The sequence below is a fragment of the Archocentrus centrarchus genome, chromosome 12 (genome assembly GCF_007364275.1).
Source record: "Archocentrus centrarchus isolate MPI-CPG fArcCen1 chromosome 12, fArcCen1, whole genome shotgun sequence".
Classification (NCBI taxonomy): Eukaryota; Metazoa; Chordata; class Actinopteri; order Cichliformes; family Cichlidae; genus Archocentrus; species Archocentrus centrarchus.
In genome coordinates this window covers 23,347,863-23,368,294 of record NC_044357.1, presented here as the reverse complement: position 1 = coordinate 23,368,294, position 20,432 = coordinate 23,347,863, and the positions used below count along the sequence as shown (strand labels likewise).

At 42.0% G+C, this 20,432-nt stretch overlaps 1 protein-coding gene across 4 annotated transcripts in view; it reads left to right on the top strand.

The window, feature by feature from the left end:
• Nucleotides 1–20,432, top strand: part of tcf4 (transcription factor 4) — a 226,498-nt gene that overhangs the window by 163,327 nt on the left and 42,739 nt on the right. For all 4 annotated transcript variants that reach the window (XM_030743169.1, XM_030743166.1, XM_030743170.1 and 1 more), the window contains 2 exons: nucleotides 17,360–17,465; nucleotides 19,401–19,549. In XM_030743169.1, the coding sequence (XP_030599029.1) occupies nucleotides 17,360–17,465; nucleotides 19,401–19,549 (255 nt within the window). The remainder of the gene's footprint in view (nucleotides 1–17,359; nucleotides 17,466–19,400; nucleotides 19,550–20,432) is intronic.

Genomic DNA, 20,432 nt, shown 5'->3' with positions numbered 1-20,432 from the left:
CTCCATACGACAAGAAGAACAAACGGTGGATGGAATCACTGATGTGGTTACACGGTAGAAAAGCAGGGCTTTAAGCATCTGGCTAAAAACCTCAACATAAGATACAATGTCCCACACTGAAAATAATTTTCTGTATTATGTGACAATAGTATCCAGCCTCCTGATGAGTTACACGTGAAGTCACTTTATTTACTGTTAAATTAAAGTGTTAAACAGTGATGCTTTAAATCTCCAGGGAAAATGCTTCCTGGGCTGCTTTTGTGCTCACGTTTGACTTTCGCTGTGTTTAATGCTGCACCACTACTGTTGCACTATAATGCTACTGTTTCTTGTGCCTTGTTTCAATAGATTCAAAGTGTGAGGTGTGTCATCAGTACCAGTAGCTCACTGGAAAGAATGATGAATACACTTTTGAATGCTGCCACCTGCAGGCTGCAAGCATCAATAAAGGCTGTTCTGTCTTTTTTTCTTACATATATTATCAGAAATCAAATCATACACCTACAGTGTATCTACAGAGTAACTACAGGGTAAAACAGAGTACCTACAGGGTATCTACAGTAATGCTGGTTATTGTTTCTCCAAATACACACAGCAAGAGACGAGTAAGTGCATCCTTGGCTCTGTCTGTGCTCAGATTTGATAACTAAAGTCAGTGTCTGTGCTAAAACTTGAGCATCTCGTTTTTAGCCCACATAGCTGTAAGAGATAATGTGATTTTTTTCAGTGCATGCTCTCAAACATGACATTTATTGTTCTTGGCCGTGTTGCCCAGTCAGTGTAATGAGGTGAGAGCAGTTGTGGCTCGGGAGGTGGAGCAGGTCATTCGCACTGAGTCCAAATGTGAAGTGCTTTTGGGTAATAAAGCTAGAAATAAATACAGTCCTTGGATCCTTTCGGGAAAAGTGCTGCTGTTTTGGATTCTGGACAGTCCGGGAATCAAACCGGCAGTCTTTCCCTGGTGCACAACTTCAAGAAGTTTAACAGATGAACACATTTGCTTTCCTCTGGTTGTCGGTTGCAGCATGTAAGTGTGTGCGTCTGAAACTTGAAGACTGTTGTTAATTACTTCATCAATTGATTATTTATAAAACCACTTAATTAGCTGTCAGACAGCCAAATGGCTCAATACCAACTTCTTGTCATCTCTCATCCTTTCTTCTACCTTCCTCCATCAACAAAGAACACATCTTTCTTTCTTTCTTTCTTTCTTTCTTTCTTTTGTTCTTTCTTTCGTTCTTTCTTTCTTTCTTTCTTATAGACCATATATATTCATATATATTCAGATCCCTTAAGTAACCAGCATCTCACATTCTAACATATCCTGCCGCTGGGAGACTTTTAGCCACGGGGTTTTCTGGCACAAAGCTTCATTTTCTTTCATATTATTTCATTTCTTAGTCACAGCTTGGCAACAAAAGGTTTAGCAATGTGATTTGGGTTAAAATACACCCCTGCCTGTCTGACAGAAAGCCTAAAGGCAAACTTCTCCCATGTGCCCCTGCCGTAGTGACATTCTGGATAAAGAGATGAGTTTTACTTAGCCGGGTGTTGTCTCACTCTCTGTAGGCTGTCAGAATCATTGTGAATGTGCAAAACTAGAAGAGTTACATTTTTATTTTTTAGCATTACAGCAACTGGTGGATCAGTAAGTGCACCAGATTCAAAATAGGATTCACTTTAAATCCTAAAGAAACCAGACAGAGTGAGACCTCACCTGTGTAGGAATCCACAACTGTTATTATTATCCTGACCAGCCCTCCGTGTGTGCGTGTTTGCATTGAAGTGTGGTTTTCTTTTTTTTTTTTTTTTATTTCCGTGTTGCTTTCTGCATCTTCCCCCTGTCAGGACTCCGCGTTGGTCGAGGTGGTTCTCTCGCTAACGATCGCTGGCAGTCGGCAGCATGTGGCAGTAATTAAATCAAAGGAAATTGGTGAAAAAGAGTGAGGGGGGGGGGGACGTCTGTGTGATGACTTTGCCAGAGAACAAAAAGAGAAAAGAAAAAAGAAAAACGTCCTGGTGGTTGAAAGGAAAATGGGCGGCTAATAAAATGAGTGTGGAAGAGACTCGTAAAGAGCCGTCACCTATGGAGAAATGTTTTTGTTCTCTGGCCTGAAGACCTGCACGGCAACACACACACACAGACGCACGAACTGCCTCGTTACTTACACAGATGGGAAAAGCACGCATGCAAACACACCTGAACTAATTTACATGCTATAGATGAGGAGGAAAGGCAGCATTTCTGTAGGGGCAGATCCAGTTATTGTAGTAACGGCAGTGTCAAAAAAAATCACGCTGAAAGTTGGAAATGTAAAAAGTGACTTTGAGTCTTTGGGGCCAGGATGGATTAAAGCAAGGGAATCTCTGTAGCTCGTTTATTCCAACATGAAACCAGGAAACAGCTTCGGGGCGCTAGTCCCTCAGGTACCCAAATGTTCTAGATTTAGTGCACAACGGTTTTGATTATTTGTAAAATTGTTTGCATCTCAAAGTATGTTTCAACTCAGATGAGTCCTGCACACAGCTGACACACAGGAACCTTTGGGTCAGGGAGTGCTCTTCAGCCTTTTGTCTGCAGGGCTCCAGGAGGAGAAGATGAACGCAGTATCCAGTTTAGGAGCACCCTTGAGATTAAGGAGTGCTTCTTTGAAGCTCGAGTGAGAAGAATGGCGTCGGATTGCAGATTAATGAGCTCCTCTTACCCACTGAAGTTTATTTCATTTTTGGTCCTCTTTAGTCTTTTATCATCCCCGCTGAAGGTCTGATATGAAGATTCCTCAGTTTAAAAGCAGACAATTCATCACTTTTTTCTCTTCTACCTGGCTGAGGCATTATTTTCCTTATGTTGTGTTCCCAGTATAAATCAAACTTTTACAGTTAAAAAAAAATCACATAATGGCAAGTGAATATATGTAAAACACAGACCCATCACCCACTGGTTTTGGACTATGTTTTTTGAAAGTAGATGTGATGAGTGAGGGGTGGAGCTGAGAGAGATATTGTAAATTGTAGCAAATTGTCAACCACAAGGTTGCCACGCTCTGATTTATATCCTGGTTTAATGTTTAATGAATGAGGGCCATGATTCAGAAAAATGAATGCCATGTTGTCCTGAGTAAGGCCTCGAACTACAGACCGAGATCATGAACTCACCAGGGAGCTGTTCAGTGGGGCCGTGGATCCAGTGAGCAGTAAGGTGATTTCCTCATAGACTTCTATTCAATATGGCTTCTTTTTGCAACCAAAGGAGTCACCCCCTGCTGGCCATTACAGAGAATGCACGTTCACTCTTTAAAAACCTTGATGCTTTACGTCTGTGTCATTCAAGCTTCAGTTTACAGTCCATATATTCTCTTTTCTTTAGATTCATTGTGCCCCATGCTTAACTGCAGCACATCCAACATAAAATGATGTCAGAGTGTCACTGATAATACTTTGGATCATTGAGACACTAAAGACTCACAGACCTGCGGCTGCTTGATTTTAGGTTTGATTTTCTAGCACGCAAAGTGATGCCTGCCTCAAGCAGCAGCTCGATTGATCACACTTTCTTTGACTTATGTCCAGCTAGTTGAAAGAAGACATTTGTGGGTCCTCATTCTAAATCTGAAAACAGTTTTTGCTACATTTTTCTCATGTGTTTGCTAATCAGTCAGGAAATGGTATCTAAGTTTGCATCTAAGACACGATTATACCCAGACACTTAACTCATAACTCGATGTCTAAATCGATGGGTCAGCAGGCTTGTCACAAATGTTTTTGCAGTATTACAAAAACAATCGTGCTGATTTGGAAATGCATCAATTTAATGTTGAAAATGTCATGAAAGCCATTGCTTTCGCTAGAAAAGGAAATGAAAATATGTGGTTTTCATGTGAATATTGGCAAGAATTCATTGCCACTAGTGGATGTGTGCGTGTGTGCACGCGCGCTCGTGTGTGTGTGTGCGCACGTGCAGTCTAGGTGCACAGAAAAGCCACAGTGCGATTTGTTATTTCCTTCCTCTGATGGGTATTTCTCAACTCGAATACACACACACACACACACACACACACACACACACAGACACTTGGTCCCAGACTCCTGGCTATTTCCTGTGTCAGGGGGGACATTATAAAGCCACATTATGTTCGCTTTGAGCCTCCATATTCCCCCATCACTGAAATCATTCTGTGTGCGAGCATGTGTGTGTGTGTGCGAGTGTGTGCGAGTGTGTGTTTGTGTGTGTGTGTGTGATGAGAAGAGCCTACTCAATTTCCTGGGAAAGAGATGTGAAAGGTTGCGATATTACGCACACACATGCACACTCAGAGTATTAGCCTGATGCATTTCAGAGACTCAGATCAGCACAGACCAAACAGTTAAAACTGAAACAAAGAAAACAGACACACGAGCAGCAGCGCTGATCTGTGATCTCCACTGCACTGATTTATTCAGACAATCATCTTTCTCTGGCTTTTATTGGCCACTTTTGGACCAAACGATTTTGGGGTCTACCTACTAATTCCCCTCCTGCAAGATCCCCTGGAACTGCATATCTTCCAAGCATAATGGTTGATTTGCATCTGTACAACTAACAGGAACTTCAGTGTAACGTCATCTCTTGATGTGGTCCTTTCTTTTCTTGTTATCCTGTTTCAGCCTCTTAATGTTCTCTCTACATGGCTTCACTCTGTGATTGATGTCCAGGAGCCGTCTGCTGGCCAAGATTCCCCCTGTTTTGTCAGATTATAAGGCTAATCTTATGAGTTATGCTTGCTACTAGCAACTAAAAAAGACTATATGAGGACTGTATGCAGTCCTATGAAAAACTAAAATTAAAATTTAAATATAAAATTAATATATGATCACCAGCAAGTGTGTCCACCTCTTTAAATGCAGGGGTTTTTGCGGTTTGCTAGACTGAAGCATTCAGGTGTGGTGAGATCATGCAATCTTCAGAGAAATTACAAAAAAGCCTAAGAGCTACATCTACAGACTTCAGATAGCATGATAAACGTCAAAGTTCATGACGGTTCAATTAGAAAAAGAGTATGGGTTGTTTGGAAGCGCTGCACTAGAAAGCGTCTTCTCTCTAAAAGAAAAGGGCAACACAGCTTACTACAAGACTACAAGACTTGTGGAAAAATGTTTATTGGATAGATGAGAGCAAAGGTGAGATGTTTGGCCATCATGCACAGCGCCCCGTGTTACAAAAAACAATCAAAGCATATCAGCACAGATGCCTCATACCGCCTGTCAGCACGGTGGGGGAGGCACGATGGTTTGGGCTTGTTCTGCATTCACAGCACCTGGGCACCTTGCAGTCATTGAGCCGACTGTGAACTCCTCTGCACACCAAAGTGTTCTAGAGGCAAATCTGAGGCCGTCTGTCAACTTGACTGAAATGCTGCGGCAGGACCTTAAGAGACCAATGTCTGCAAAGAAGAGTGGGCCAAAATTCATCAACAACAATGTTAGAAACAGATAAAGTCGTACAGAAAACAATTACTCAAAGTTATTGGTGCATCAGAGACCGGCACCAACAACACTCCTTTATTGGGATGGATGGATGGATGGATGGATGGATGGATGGATGGATGGATGGATGGATGGATGGATGGATGGAAAAAGAAGAGTACCCTAAAATAGTATCTACTGTATTGCATTGTAGTTACACACTCAGTCCAAACTAATATACATATAGACATGATCCCTGAAAACAGTCCTGGAGCTAATTCAGTGTAATTAGTGGTCAATTAAAGTGCTGTGACTTCACTGGCTGTCTGACTCTTTGATGTTGTGGCTCCTGGCGAGACCAGGCGCCATCTTGAATTCATTTATAGGCCGCAGTGTAAACATGCCACACAACTGGACCGCCTGCTTCTTCTTTTTCTCGTTTTCTGCTTCTTTTCTTTACTTTCTTTTTACTGATTTGTTTGTTTTTCTTTCATTCGCTGTTTCACTTTTTTTCTTTCTTTCTGTTTGTGCAGATGCAGCTTCCCGAAGTCTTTCATATTTACTTTAATTTCTCTGTCTTGCTCTCTTTCTCACTCTCTTTATTTATTCTTTCCCTTTCTTTGTGATTCATGAACTTTATTGCCAATGTGAAATGAATCATTTTAAAATTGAAACATCCAAGTAATCAGGTTTTAAGAAACCATTGTGACTAGAAGTGAGTAAAGGGAAAAACATCCTTTCTTTTTCTTCTGATGTTGAAGGACTAAAGCTGATTCAGCAGCTTGACTCACCAACAACTTTGGTGTGAACAAAAAAAGGTCAGAAACCAGCAAAAAACAGCGAAATACAAATGTGTAGGTGCAAGTGAAACTCTTAAGGCTGAAACTGAAGAGAGGAAGAGCTGCTAACTGGGTTACTGCTGAGGGACAACACTGGTAAATAATAGATAAACAGTCTGCTGCAGGAGAGGAGGAGGAAAGAGGAGAGGAGAGAAGGGGAGGAGAGGGGAGAGGAGAGGAGAGAAGGGGAGGAGAGGGGAGAGGAGAGGACAGGAGAGAGGAGAGGAGAGGAAATAGGAGAGTACAGGGGAGAGGAGAGGAGGAGGAAAGAGGAGAGGAGAGAAGGGGAGGAGAGGGGAGAGGAGAGGAGAGAGGAAAGGAAGAAGAGGATTAGAGAGCAGAGGAGAAGAGGAGAGGGGGGAGGTGAGGAGGAGAGAGGAGAAGGGAGGTGAGAGGAGGATAGAGGGGAGGGGAGGTGAGAAGGAGAGAGGAGAGGGGAGGGGAGGAGAAGGAGGGAGGAGAGGAGGTTTTCCATTAGAACCAATGGAAACTTCATTTGATGTATGAAAAGAAAAGTGATACAAATTTGTGTGTGAGGAAGTCCTTCGGCTTTTTCCTCCTTGAAGTGTTCTCCTGCACACACACACACACACACTCTGACTCCAATTTATTCTTTTCCTGTTCTCACTTGGTCACACACACACTTCTCTTTTTTCAATGCAAAAAATGTCCCAGCCGCTCACACTCACTCATGTGTCACACACCTCTCTCTTTGTCCGGCCCCCCAGTGTTTTCTGTCTGAGTAACTCGACCCCCCTTCAGTCACAGGTGCACCACGCTAAAGCGCACACACACACGCTGAGTCCACTTGTCTTCACATAGGGGGCTCTAATCAAGCCACAGGAAGCCTGAGCTCCACAGGGAGCATGTGAGAGTGTGTGTGTTACAAGTAAGTTGAAGAATGTGTTTCGGTCCGTGAAACTCACCGCGAGTGTGGAGGCTCTGCATGTTTTCAATTACACCCAAGTATTTTTGCAGATGTGTGAGTGTGTGTGTGTGCTCTCTTTGTCGTCCCTCTTTCTGTCACTTGTTTTCTGTCTGTGTCTCTTTTATTTTAAAGGTTTTTTGGTGCTTTAAAGTAAAAAACAAAAACTCTAAAACCAAATTTGTGTTTAGTTTATGGATCATTTGCTTTGCTGCTTTATCAACATTAAACCACTTGGTTATTCTTGTATCTCATTTTATTGTGTTTTTTCATAGACTGTATGTAAAAGATGGAAAAAACACAATGACATCACCTACTGCTTATGCAAGCCTCAGTGGTAACATTTTGGCTGCTCTGACGTGACCGTTAGACACCTGCTCATTAGTGCTGAGTACTCACCAAAAAAAAATGAAGCACAGACTTCTCAGATGATTTGTTAGCACTGTTATCTCCACAACAAGCCATATTACTATTACCAGTACCACAAACATTGTCCAAAATTACAGCACAGTGACTCTAATTAACTGAGATGTAGCCTAGAGGGGAGCTAGTGGCTACAGGTGTTTATGCCAGCTTCCACCTGTCAGTGCCCACACAGCCAACTTTAAAGGTTACTAAAAGTTTAGCATGTGATTTTTTTTTTTTAAAGATTTCCCTCCTGTACATTTATCACAAAAGGCAGAGTTAGCTATAAATATGCCACTGCTTTTTCAAAATAGGCTTTAAACATGTTTATTTGTGCTGTAAACTTGGGCATTTTAACATGGGAGTCTATGGGGATGCTCTCCTTAAAGGCAGCCTCCAGTGGCCACCAGAGGAACTGCAGTTTTTTTTTTTTTTTACACTTCCTGCTCTGGCTCAATTTTTCAACTCTTTCCAACTTGATATTATTTCTTGATCTTTCTCCTTATTTCACCTCCTTCTCTTTCTTTGAATGTGTGCATTTTCTTCCCACATTCTCTCTCTTTCCTTTCTCCCTCTCTCTTTCTACATACTTCATCATATGGAGTCAATTAGGCAGTGTGTGTGTTTGTGTGTGTGTACATCTGGTTCGCATTAGTGCAATTGCAGGTTGGTGGAATAAAGGGCTCGGCTTGGAGGTGTGGGTGGGATTTCCTTCCGCTTTCTCCCTCTCCCTCTCTCTCTCACACACACACACACATGCACACACACACACACAGTTTTTCCCTCCATGTGTTTTGAATCAGGAACATAATTAACCTTCAGAGGATTGCGAGGCCGCAGCTCAGATCTCCGCTATAAAAATACATCTAAAAAACAGAAACACCCCCCGTCTCACTAAAAAATAAAATGTTTGATCCGTCTGCGGTGCGTTTGATTTGCTTTCCCACGTCTGCCTCCGGATGGCCTCAGAGTGTGGCGGCATGAACGATAAATGAAGATGAAAAAAAAAGAAACACATCTACAGGTGGAAGGAGGAGGGATGGAGGATCTCTTTACTTTGCCAGAAATAAACCCTAATACTATAAAGTGGAAAATGTTCACCTTTGGGAAATGTTCAGCAGGATCAGCAATTTCACTGATCATTCCGATTATTTGTATTGTTTTCCTTTTATTTGTAGCCTGTGCGGCGTATCTGCTCCGTTTCTGCTTCCTGCAGTGTTAAACTGTTTGTGTGAAGGTGAATAAAGACGAGATGAAAGTGAAACCAGCCTGTTAGAAATGAGAGAGGCAGAGGACAGTGAGGAGGAGGAGGAGGGGGAAACAAAGAGAGAAAAAAACTGGAAAGGCACAGGTGCAGCCGACTGTGTGTGTTAGTGTGTGTGTGTGTGTGTGTGTTTGTGCGAGAGGGAGAGGGAGAGGGAGAGTGAGTATGTGTGTGTCTGTCAAGAGGTTTCGTGACTGCTCCTTTGAGTGTTCACATTCCAGCACATCTGCTTTGGATGAAGCGTGGTAAACTGTGTGTGTGTGTGTGTGTGTGTGTGTGTGTGTGTGTGTGTGTGTGTGTGTGAGAGAGAGAGAGAGAGAGAGATGGATACTGAGCGACAAAGAGAGAAAAGCCGGGAATATTTAACCCTTTTTTCACTTGTGCAGCAGAAACATGACGTTGACCCCTTGACAAACAACAGTTAAAGCTCCTTTTTTATGGCTGAACAACATAAAGAAGTCAAATGTGAATAATATAAAGGCTGCTTTTTTTTTCAGCGTTGTCCTTTTGCTGACATTTCCACCAAGTAGCTTAAATTAATTTGACGTCTCCCCTTCCATTGGTCAGTTTTCCCTACAGGCAGGTTTACTACTATAACAGGCTTTCTGTAGGGAACACTTACAGCAGTGACTTTCTATCAGTAATATTTTATACATGTTACAATATCTCACTGTGCATATCACAGTATACTACAGTTAAAATTGCAAACAACAGTTAGTGTGGGATTAGGAAAAGGAAAACAATACATCCAGGGCACAATATAAACGGCAACTGTTCTTTTTCTGGTGCTTCCACCGTCTTAGTGTGAACAGTTCACACCGTCGCATGTTGACACCCTCATAGGTGTTTTCACAAACTCTTTTGGACTTGGACAGACAACAAAACTTATGCCGTGCACATCCACGCAGGAATGGGAAGAATAAATTGTCTTTTTAGGCTGGAGAGTGTGGTCACGGTGAACGCAAACCACCAGTGACCGTGGATCGGAGGCACCGTGGTTCAGCACTCCGCTAACCCGTCCGTCCACCCAGACATCCTTGGAGTCCTCAGTGGTGCAGACCCAAAGTTGCAAACGACTCTCAGAGATTGCAATGAAAATGTTTGCATTTAAAGTCCTCAGAAGATGGATTCTGAGGACTTGTGACCCCCTTGAAAGATATCTCAGCATCTGCCTGACAGATTGGTTCATGCTTTTATGATCCCCACATAATGTATCTTATCTGACTTTGGTGGTTTGCTGGCGAATAAAACATAAGGTTACTTTGTCTCTGATAAGATAAAACTGTTGTGATTGGGAAACAATTTAGTGAGTACAGACCTCAAAATTAAGGTTATCTGACAAATGAATGTTTATAACAGTTATGCTTGCACAAGGAGACCCTGTACCTCCTTCCAGAACTCATTAGCATATGCTCCATATAAAGGGCAGTAGTACCTCAACACCTAATATAAGGTCAGGGGTCAAAGCCCAGGCATGGCTGAAGAACTAGTGTGGGGTCCTTTAGTAAGATCCTTAATATCATTAATCTATATCATAAAGTCAGTTTGTTTTTTGTCCTTGATTTTAGTTTATGGCCAAAACTAGCCACCAGCATCTAGTTTGTGTTAAGTGCTAATTAGCAAATATTAGCATGCTAACATGCTAAACCGAGATGGTAATCTTTATACTTGCTAATTCCTCTGCCACGTGTGAGCTGAGGAGGAAGATTGTGCAAAAAGATATTTCATAAAACTTGCACAAGAGCTGGAGCGTGATGTGTGGTTACATTCTGCTGACTTCCCTTAGAAATTCAAAATGAAGACTCAACCTCGGTGTCGGCCTTGACGGAGGATGTGCTGTCTGAGTTTCCCACAAGTTATCAAACTGTGATTGTGAGCACAAAGCAGGAGAGGCTCCTTCTCCTCTTCTTTTTCACCCTTCAGTATTTTCTTCAGTCAGAACCGAGTCTGACACAGGGAGGCTGAACAGATGCTCCCCACATTTGGAGACCATAACTGGGAGAAGAGCATCAAACACTGAGCAGAGACAAAAAAAGCCTCCTGCTTCTTTCTTTCTTTCTTTACCCTCCTTGCATTTTTCACTCTTTTGTTTCCGTTTACTGTCTTTTTATCTGCATCCAACTTTTCGCATTTCATTCTCCGCTATTTATTGTTTCTCCTCTCACTCTTTCTAACAAAATCCTCCAGAGCCCAGCAGCATTTCCATCTCTGTCAACAAGTTCAAAAATGTTTCCCACACAGTCTTGATGCAGCATTTTCACATTTATTTGCTTTTTAATCATTTTATATAACATTTTTAATTTTAGTTTTTCCTTTTTATATATTTTTACATACTTGTACTTTTGCTCATAGTAACATTTTACATTAAATTAAAACTCAAATAATCCTTTAATAAACTAGTTGAATGAAACATGAATATATTAACATTTCACACTTGTTTTGGTTTTCCTCCTTGAACGCTGATTAGACTGAATAAGAGCAGTCTGAAGTCATCACTGAGGGCACAACATATTCCATCTTTAAATGACTGAATCTGCGTTTGGTCTCATTTGTGAAAAATCCTTTTAGGTTTCTAGTTTTATTTTGAAAGAAACAGACCTCTTGCTATTTTATTTACACATTAGGCTGATCTGCAGTTTTACTGAGGGACAGATGAGTTTAAACTGGTTTCACCATATAAATATTTAACATAAAATTTACTTCAAGATGAATAAACTCAGCCAGAATCAGTTTAAAATATGTTTTTAATGTGGTACTGATGTCGGGTAAAATCTACGATAAAAGAAAGTGTGCATATTAGTTTTATGCAATCTAAATTAACTGTTCTAAAATAATACGTTTATCAGCTAATTAACATTTTGCATCCCCAAACAAACGTCACAAGCAGCTCCCACATGTGACGTTTGTTTGCAGGACGAGGGTCAAACTGAATGTTGAGCTGAAGCAGGACTTATCAATACATCATGTGGACTTCAGCTAATTTTGAGTTTCTGTTGTCTTTCTAACTTCGGTTCAGGTCAGTGAGTTACACAGCTGGTGTGCTCTGTGTGTGTGTGTGTGTGTGTGTGTGTGTGTGTGTGTGTGTGTGTGTGTGTGTGTGTGTGTGTGTCGGCACCATGAGGAATCGGTTTTCAGTGGAATGTCTCTTTATTCTCTCTTGTTTTCGCCGCGGGCTTTGCAGAACAAAGCTTTGATGATTTCTTTTATGTTTCATGTTCTGTGAAGATTCCCTGAACCCGTCAGGCGTTACACAACCACTTCTACTGAATTCTGTCAGGGTTCTACTGATCCTCGCTTTAAACATCTGGCTCTGCTGGTTTGTATTAGGAGTTGTCGTCGTTCTCTTATAGAACATGGCATGATCACATGGTTTGTATTATGGTTCCATACAGAATGTTGGTTCTACTGGTTTCTACCAGTAAGTTGATTGTCTTTCTACTTGGTTTTGGCTTGGATTTAATTACATGATAGCTCTTGTTTCTGTGGTTTATTTTTAATTTGAGTTTATTGTGTCTCCATCGCTGCACGGAGAACTGTTTGTTCTGATTTGTTTCAGCCCCGTCTCCTAAATACGTTGTTCCCAGAGAACTAAAGTGCATTTCAAACAGATTTTCTCCCGGATTACACCTCATGAATATAATCAACATTTACTCCCTTGGTGCTCCACAGCCACTCTCTTTCAGTCATGTATTCAATGGGGTGACCTCTCAGAAATGGAGGAGAGGTCTGTACAAAACTGAGTTAAAATAAACCTTTAAAGTAAAGACAATACTAGTGCACTGAGTGAAAAATTGGTCCCACACATAAACAAAAACCTGATTTCTTGTGACTCATGCCTAAACTAACCCCTGCCAGTGTGCTTATCCTGAATTTGTTGGTTTTAATTGTAGAAATTCAGATTTGTGATCATTTTTAGGAGATTAATTTTGTCATTGAAAGTTAGTTTAAACTGGTTTACAGACAAAGGTGGTTTTTGTGCAGCTCTGGTGTTGGATTTGTAAGGAACCATTTCTGTGGCTCATTTAAAATATTGAGTGGTTCCTGTTTCATCTCTTTTGTGGGTTTCTATTATAGTTCCATTGAGGAACACATCTCAGTTTTACAGAAATTATTTATGCACAGGGTTAAGTGTTTCCCACTACTGAACTTTACTCAGCAGGCCGCGCATAGTTAACAAATGTCAGTAGTGCCCTGGCACTTCCTGTTTCCAGCATCCTGAGCTGACCTGAGTTTCTCCTCTTCCATTGTCGTGGGATGCAGTTGGTGGTGGTAGTCCTGGTTCTTTCCCAGCCTGACTACAGTGCACAACGGTCTTCCTCTTCCAACATAGTTGGAGTTTGTAGGAACTCGACTACACTTACTCAGTGTGATGGCAGCTCATTATTGTGCCATTATTCATTGTCACAGAGTATGTATGGTGTCCCAGTTCTGTGGGAAACACTGAAATCCAAGCAGTGACCGTTCCAGTGGGGTCTATTTTATCCCTAACAGGACTGGCAGCAGGTTTCCTGTCATGGCACTAAAAACTTCAAATGATTTCTGTTGTGTTTCTATTGTGGTCCAGTTTGTCATTCTGTTGCACAGAGCCCAAGATTCCTGGTTTCTACTTTGTACCAACACACAGCAGTTATTTTCCATACCTGTTTCTATTGTAGCAGAAATATTTGAACCTATTCTCCGACCAATTACATTCATAGAACAAGTATTTAACATTGCACAAGGAATTGTGGGAATATCCCCCAGTTTACATAATAGTGGTAAAAAAAAAGCTCCAAATGAAGGTTATTGATGGGATGTAAACTGTTTTTGTTGTGGTTGGCATTATTTTTCTGTGTTTTGTGGTCAGCAAAATTACAAAACAGTTGAGGCTTTCTCTGATTGGCTCAAGGTCTGCTGGTTAACTGTGGGAATACTCATGCTTCTGTGTGTCTGTGTGTGTGTGTTACTGCAGGAAGCGAGGTTGTTATTGTGTCTCTCTGCATTCTTCAGACTCGAACACACTCTGCACCTGTTGCTGTGCGTCTGTAACACACACACAGACGTACAGTACAAATCACATTCTTTCGTCACCGGCCTAACTGCAGCATTCAGTGGGAAAATATGCCTGCACCGCACGAGGCATAAATCTGAATATTTTCAACAGGAACAACACAAGCATGCATATTTGAGTGTGTGTGCGTGTGTGTGTTCTTGCACAGGCTTTGGGTCAATAAATGTGGTTTTATGATTAGAGCACAAACTCTGTTCTCAGAGGGGAAGAGGAGGAGGAAGAGGAAGTTTAAGGGGATTTTAGTTTAGCTCTAATGACATCCACAGATTCTGTGTGTGTGTCTGTGTGTGTGTGTGTGTGTGTGTGTGTGTGTGTGTGTGTGTGTGTGTGTGTGTGTGTGTGTGTGTGTGTGTGTGTGTGTGTGTGTGTGTGTGCGGGGACTGGGGGATTTGGATGCTTAAACTCATGCAAGGTGCATTGTGGGAAGGTACAGACCTCTCCCATCTGACTTAGCAACCTCCATCTTTGTGTTTGAGCTTATGTATTTGCAAGTTTTGTGTGTGCGTGTGTGTGTGTGTGTGTGTGTGTGTGCGTGCGTGTGTGTGCGTGCGTGCGTGTGTGCGTGCATGTTTTCTTGGGTGGGTGTTTCCTGACCCCTGCATTTGATTCCCACAGTTTCCAGCGCTCTTCAGACGTCTTGATTGTAGCGCTCTTCATCGCTGTGTTGGAGTTTTGAATTTTATATCAGTCACACTTCACACCAGTGAGCAGAAAGTTTCAGCTCATTAATATACTTGTGTGTATATTTTTGTTGAATATTTTAAAATCATGCTGTATGACTTTTTTTCCTACTATTTCTGGCAGCCACTGGTTCAAAGTGTTGATCCTTACAAAACGTTACACAGTAATATTGCGAGTGTGTCATCATTATTATTATTATTATTATTACTTGGCTGGTTATTTCTTCCATTTTTTATCTTTATAGTTTTTTGAGTTATTTTTATGTTAAATAATGGTAGGAACTGCAGGCTAATGAGACAGACTTAAACTCAGCAGATGGCAGGCTGCTGCTCTTTGAATGTGATGGTGAAACCCTGCTGTAGTCTGCTTCAGTATTGGACAAAACACTGCAGTTTAAATTCAATTCAATACATTTATTTGTATTTGTTTGGTTTTGTTTTATGTCATTTACAAATATTATTAAAATTGTTGCCATCTGTATTGTTACAGATGGCGACTATGAAAAGGAAACAGTGATGACAAGTTAACCGTAGTAAAGGTTCACAGTTTTGCTGCCTTGGAGACCGTTGTCAGGCTCTTAAATGTAAAGTTTTGCCTGCTGGAGTCGTTCCTGCTGTTCCTCCTACACATTAGGAGATTTTTCTTAAATGATGTGGAACAAATCCTCCTGCAGAATTGTCTTCAAAGCTTCTCTGGAGCTAATTTGGGGATTTAGCGGTGTAAGCTAACCAGACTAAATGGACTTCTGTACTTAAGACTGCAGCTACTGACCAGCTCAGACTCACAAAGTGTGAGCTGCTCAAAACTTGAGACAAACTTTCAAATGTGTTTTCTTTTCACAGAACAAAGGCTGTGGATTTAGATCCTCGTCACTTCCAATAAAATAAATATAACTTTGAAGCTACTTTTTAGCATTTTATATAAATCCTGTTTGTGTTGCCATGAATCATTATACTGTGCAGCATGTATGCGGCAGTAACACCTAAAAAAAAAAAGGGTTTCTCATCATCTTACACGCTCAGATCAAATGATGGTTCTCTGATATAAGGGTCTCCCAAGACCCATGCAGAGAAGGGTATTCTGGGTAACCAGAAGTCCCACGGGCCCAGGGAGAAGCTTCCATAAACACACGCCTCAAAGACTCGAGCAAGCTGAGTGGCTGTTTCGACTTCTGTAAGGATGCAGGTTCCTAAGGGACATGAAAATATACTCCAAACAATAAACTCCAAACACTCCCATGAACCCGGGAGAAGTGCGGCTCCAGCCTTAGCTGGGTTGTTGCATCTACTCAGACGGAAAAGGAGTACACTTCAAATCGTGGAGGTCAAAACATCTAGGGCGTAGCTGCTGTTTTGAAACACAGAGTCCACGTCGCGGATGAAATCAGACAAACACCCCCCAGTTTGTGCTTTTGATTAACCTGCTGCAAGGCCGCCTCGACCCTCAGCCCATCCCTCTGTTGAGAACCAGAGGCGCTTGCTTCCTGCGTGTACAGAGCTCACTGAACCAAAGGAAACACTCAGGTGGAGCGTCTCTTTCTGTAGGCGCATTTGTTAGTGTCTGGGTTCTCTGTTAAGGCTGCTTACCTGGAAGAGTGCAGGATCATGATGCGACCAGGTGGAAGAAATGAGAAGCTTCACTGAAGCAGCAATCCTTCATTGATGTGAGAGAAAAAAATTTATGAGGGTTTTTTGCTTGAAAGAAAGCGTTTTAAGCTGTTTTCTGTTTTTAATAATTCCTCTCGGGGAGTGTGGGAAGTGAGATGATGTTTTTTATAATGCCCCCAAGTGTTTTTGTTTCATCTCTCTTTTTATTCCTTCTGTGTTTTATCATCACATTTGGTTTTTTTACCACATCTGTGCTCCATCCATATGCAAATACTCTAAAGTTAACAAAGCAGCCCGTGTCTTTGGTAGGGGATCGAGATAGATTAGGTGTAGCTCTGGAGTGAGGCTTTTCATTTTAATGGGAATCAATGGGAGAAAGGGGGGGAAGACAGAGAGGGGGAAGAGCATTTTCAACAGCTGTTCCAGGGCTTGCGTCATGCAGCGCGAGCTAGCGTAATGGCTGAGTGTTCGCACGCTATGCACACACACACACACATACACACACGCACACGCACACAAAAAAAGGCATGCTGTGGGGACCCCCAGTCGAAGGCATGACCAAACTCAGACGCCGTGTTCTCATGCAGCCGCTGCGTTGCTGAGGAAGAGCATCACCTGTTTGAGTGATGACAGGCTGCTGGTTGTGCTGCTGTATGTTTGCTGCATGACTGCTGCCGCTGCTCCTCTTCCTCCGAGAGGAGACGCTCAGAAAACTGCTGCTTTGGTCTTTCAGCCATCAAACTGCTCCAAGAGGATGACTGAAAATCTGCAATGGTCACTGTCACTGTGAAATATTTTTATGCATACTTTAAAATCAGCCCTGCATAAAGCAAGCTTAAAATAGGACAGTATTGTTCAGAAACTATTATTCGTGGAATTTACACAAAGTTTCCAGAGCAGCTTCCATAGTTTTTCCAGTTTGAAAATCATAGGCAAAGACCCACAGGAAGGCCCAGGAAGCTGCGTGTTCATTCAATAACATATTCCAGGGTGATGTTTGAGTGAAGGAGGGAAGTGTCAGTCATCTGTTACGGCCTCCTGGAAATAATGTCTGGGACCAACTCCTGCTGAGCCTCAGTGAGGAAAAATGAGAGAATGGAAGCTTTGATTCTTGCCTGACGTCGTGTGTTTCTGTGTTTGTTGCAGGTGTACGCTCCGTCTGCCAGCACAGCCGACTACAACAGGGACTCACCGGGTTATCCCTCCTCCAAACCTCCCAGTGCTGGCTTCCCAAGCTCTTTCTTTATGCCAGGTACTCAGTCTCACACACACATATACATGAGGTCTGTCCCTCATCAAACCTCCCACCACCAGATTCCTGAGCGCACTGCGGATACTGGACAGCCGACAAAATGAGCTGAAGGCTCCCTGACCTGAAAGTTGTTCTCACCAAAATCAGCCAAAGACTTGAGTCATACATTTTGTTATTTATTATCACAGCTACCCAGAGGAGGTCTTCGTATTTTGCAGGACACAGCAGTGATGTCAACATCACGGATGTTGTTTGTTGACTTACTTTCGGTGGCGAGAGTAGCTGCTCCCTCCAATGGATCAGGCTGAGTTTAATTTATGCCTCTTGTGAGCACGTGTCTCTCTACTCTTTGGTCACAGAAAATAAATAAAAGAATAATAGGTCAACTTTTGTATCTCTTCAAAGAGACTGGTTTAAAAATGATTGCCATTATCTCTGCGTAATGCCCCTCTTTTTCTTCCTGTTTTGATGAGACGCATTTGTCTGCTTATCTATTATAAATGGCAAATGCTTTGACTAGTTTAAATCCTCATTTTCCTCCAGACTCTCCTCTTCCCTCTCCCCTGAGTGTCTGTCATATAAATACAGTACATACACTCTCAGCTCATCTTCGAAGGCGGACATGGACCCAGAAATCAGGTTTGTCCAGCACAGATCCGTGTTAACCGGGTTATTCTTAAATTCTTAATGTGAGGAAGGAGACCAGGTGTCCCGTTTATATGGATGTTTTCTGAAATCAGGTTACTGCACAAAGTGGGTCAGATCACTAAACTGCATGGAGACACTGCTGAGTGTCTGGAAGGTTTGACAGCAGAGAGAAAACTCACTGTGTTTCCACCTACACAAAGACTGCATTTATCAGAAACATGCATATCACATGCAGCCCCCCCTAAAGTTAATTGATTTATATCCAATTCATTTGATTAATTAAAATTGACATGTTTTCGGATTTACTAAACATTACATTTTTTACATTTTTTTCTGATTTTCATTTAACATTACTCTTTTCATTCCCATGATTAATTGTTTGAGACAAGGTGCAGTCCCAAAAAATCAAGATCTGTGATCTTTAAACCTCACCAAACTTAGATGTGGCCAGTCTTTCCTTCAGAGTCATCTCCTCGTGGGCCTCTGGGCCTCTGTGGCTCATGCGATAGGCCACTTCTTGGCTGGGTTGATTGAAAGTCCACGTGTCTTAGTAGAAGCAAAAATCCAGGTGCAGAACACAGGCAAGAACTTGCAGGGTACACCAGGAAGTTTATTAACACAGCTACTTGCAACAGAGATAATACGATCAGAAGGCTGAATGGGTGGTCAGATGGAGGTGGAGGTGTTGGAGGCTAGAGTGCCTTTCTGGTGTTATTTCTGATCGGGGGAAGGAAGCCAGCAACCGGGAGAGTAAGAGTAGTTTGGAGGTTAATGGCAGAGAGTCAGGGGTGAGGCTGAGCCAGGAACTGAGCCAGTTTAGTGGTGTGGGAAGCTGAGGGTGTAAAGGGATCCAAGGGATGAAGAATGTCAGTTGATGGGAAACTGAGACGGCGCTCAGTCAGGGCAGGAGTACACCAGGGTTCAGTCAAAGTAGAATGGGAGCTTACAGAATATATAGCACAAAAACTACTGAGATCCTTGAACTAGAGCGACACTAACTGAGTCTGTGATTTAGCAGCATGATGTAGTGGAACAGCCATTGAGAGCTAGTGGGTAATAAAATGCAAAAGACATCTTTTTTTCCCCCCAGTGGTGCATTTGTTGGTCTTGCACATAAGGCCTTAATAACAGGGAAAAAAAGTATGCGTTTTAATAATAAAAGCTGTTGTTTTAATTACCCTCTTATGTTTTAAGGTTTTGCGGAAAGAACCAATCAGAATTGCATTTTGTAACCGTGTCATCCAGCCCTGACTTCCTCATCTTTGTCTCTGTATCGCCTTCTGTCAGATGGTCATCACAGCGGCGACCCCTGGAGCAGCAGTAGTAGCACTATGAGCCAGCAAGGTTACCACGGCAGCATGCTGGGAGGCGGGAATTCAGCCCACGGTCCTGCCCAGAGCTCCTCCTACTGCGGGATTCACCCTCACGACAGACTGGTGAGCAGAACTGTCAATCATACCGTATCCAAACATGGAAGATGTGCTTCTACCACCGTACTCACGACTGATTTGCAGTTAACAAAGGTTTTTAATGGAAAAGAAATGGCCTAGTTGTTGGTCAGGCAGACTAAGGCATTAATAAGTGATTCATAATTACTAATAAAGAGCCTACATGCTAATAGTAGGTATGCTAAGAAGCACCTGTTACCTAAAACTGATTTTCTTTTTTTATCTTGCAGTCTGTGTCAGAAGATGTTTTATATAGTTTAGGTTAGAAATCATCATTAACTGCATTTTCTGCACTGTGAGGCCATAACAGCGAAATCCAGTCAGAATCCCTTGAGTGTAGTTTTTTATTCCACTTACCTACATTCTGTAGGGGAATTAAATTCTGCTGATGGATTCAAATGACCCTGAAAAAAGATTCATTCAAAGCTCGCGTGTCTTCGGCAAAACCTTAAAAAGGAAATATGGAGTCATTTGTTGGCAGCGGGATGGCGGCTCTCTTTGGACATTTATGCAGAAAAGTACATGGAAAAAACTTAAAGTCGCTGTAACTGAAACTATAATGACTACAATTACAATTACAGTTACAATCCTGTGAGTCATAGATCTATAATCAATAAAATCCATTGATGAAATAAATCTATCAGTACTGTTTAATATATTTAAGGCTGCTGGCGGGAATGCATTCAACATGTTGTATTTTTCCACTTATCCTTAGTTAGCTATATTGTGCTTTACTGGCAGTGCACGTTTGCAGATCTGGACACATGAGAAAGATTAATAAATTCTCCACATATGCGAAGCCATAAAGCTGTCAAGTGTCATTAAATGGCAGTTCTTTTATTTTAGTTCTAGCGCTGTAATTATCCAGTGT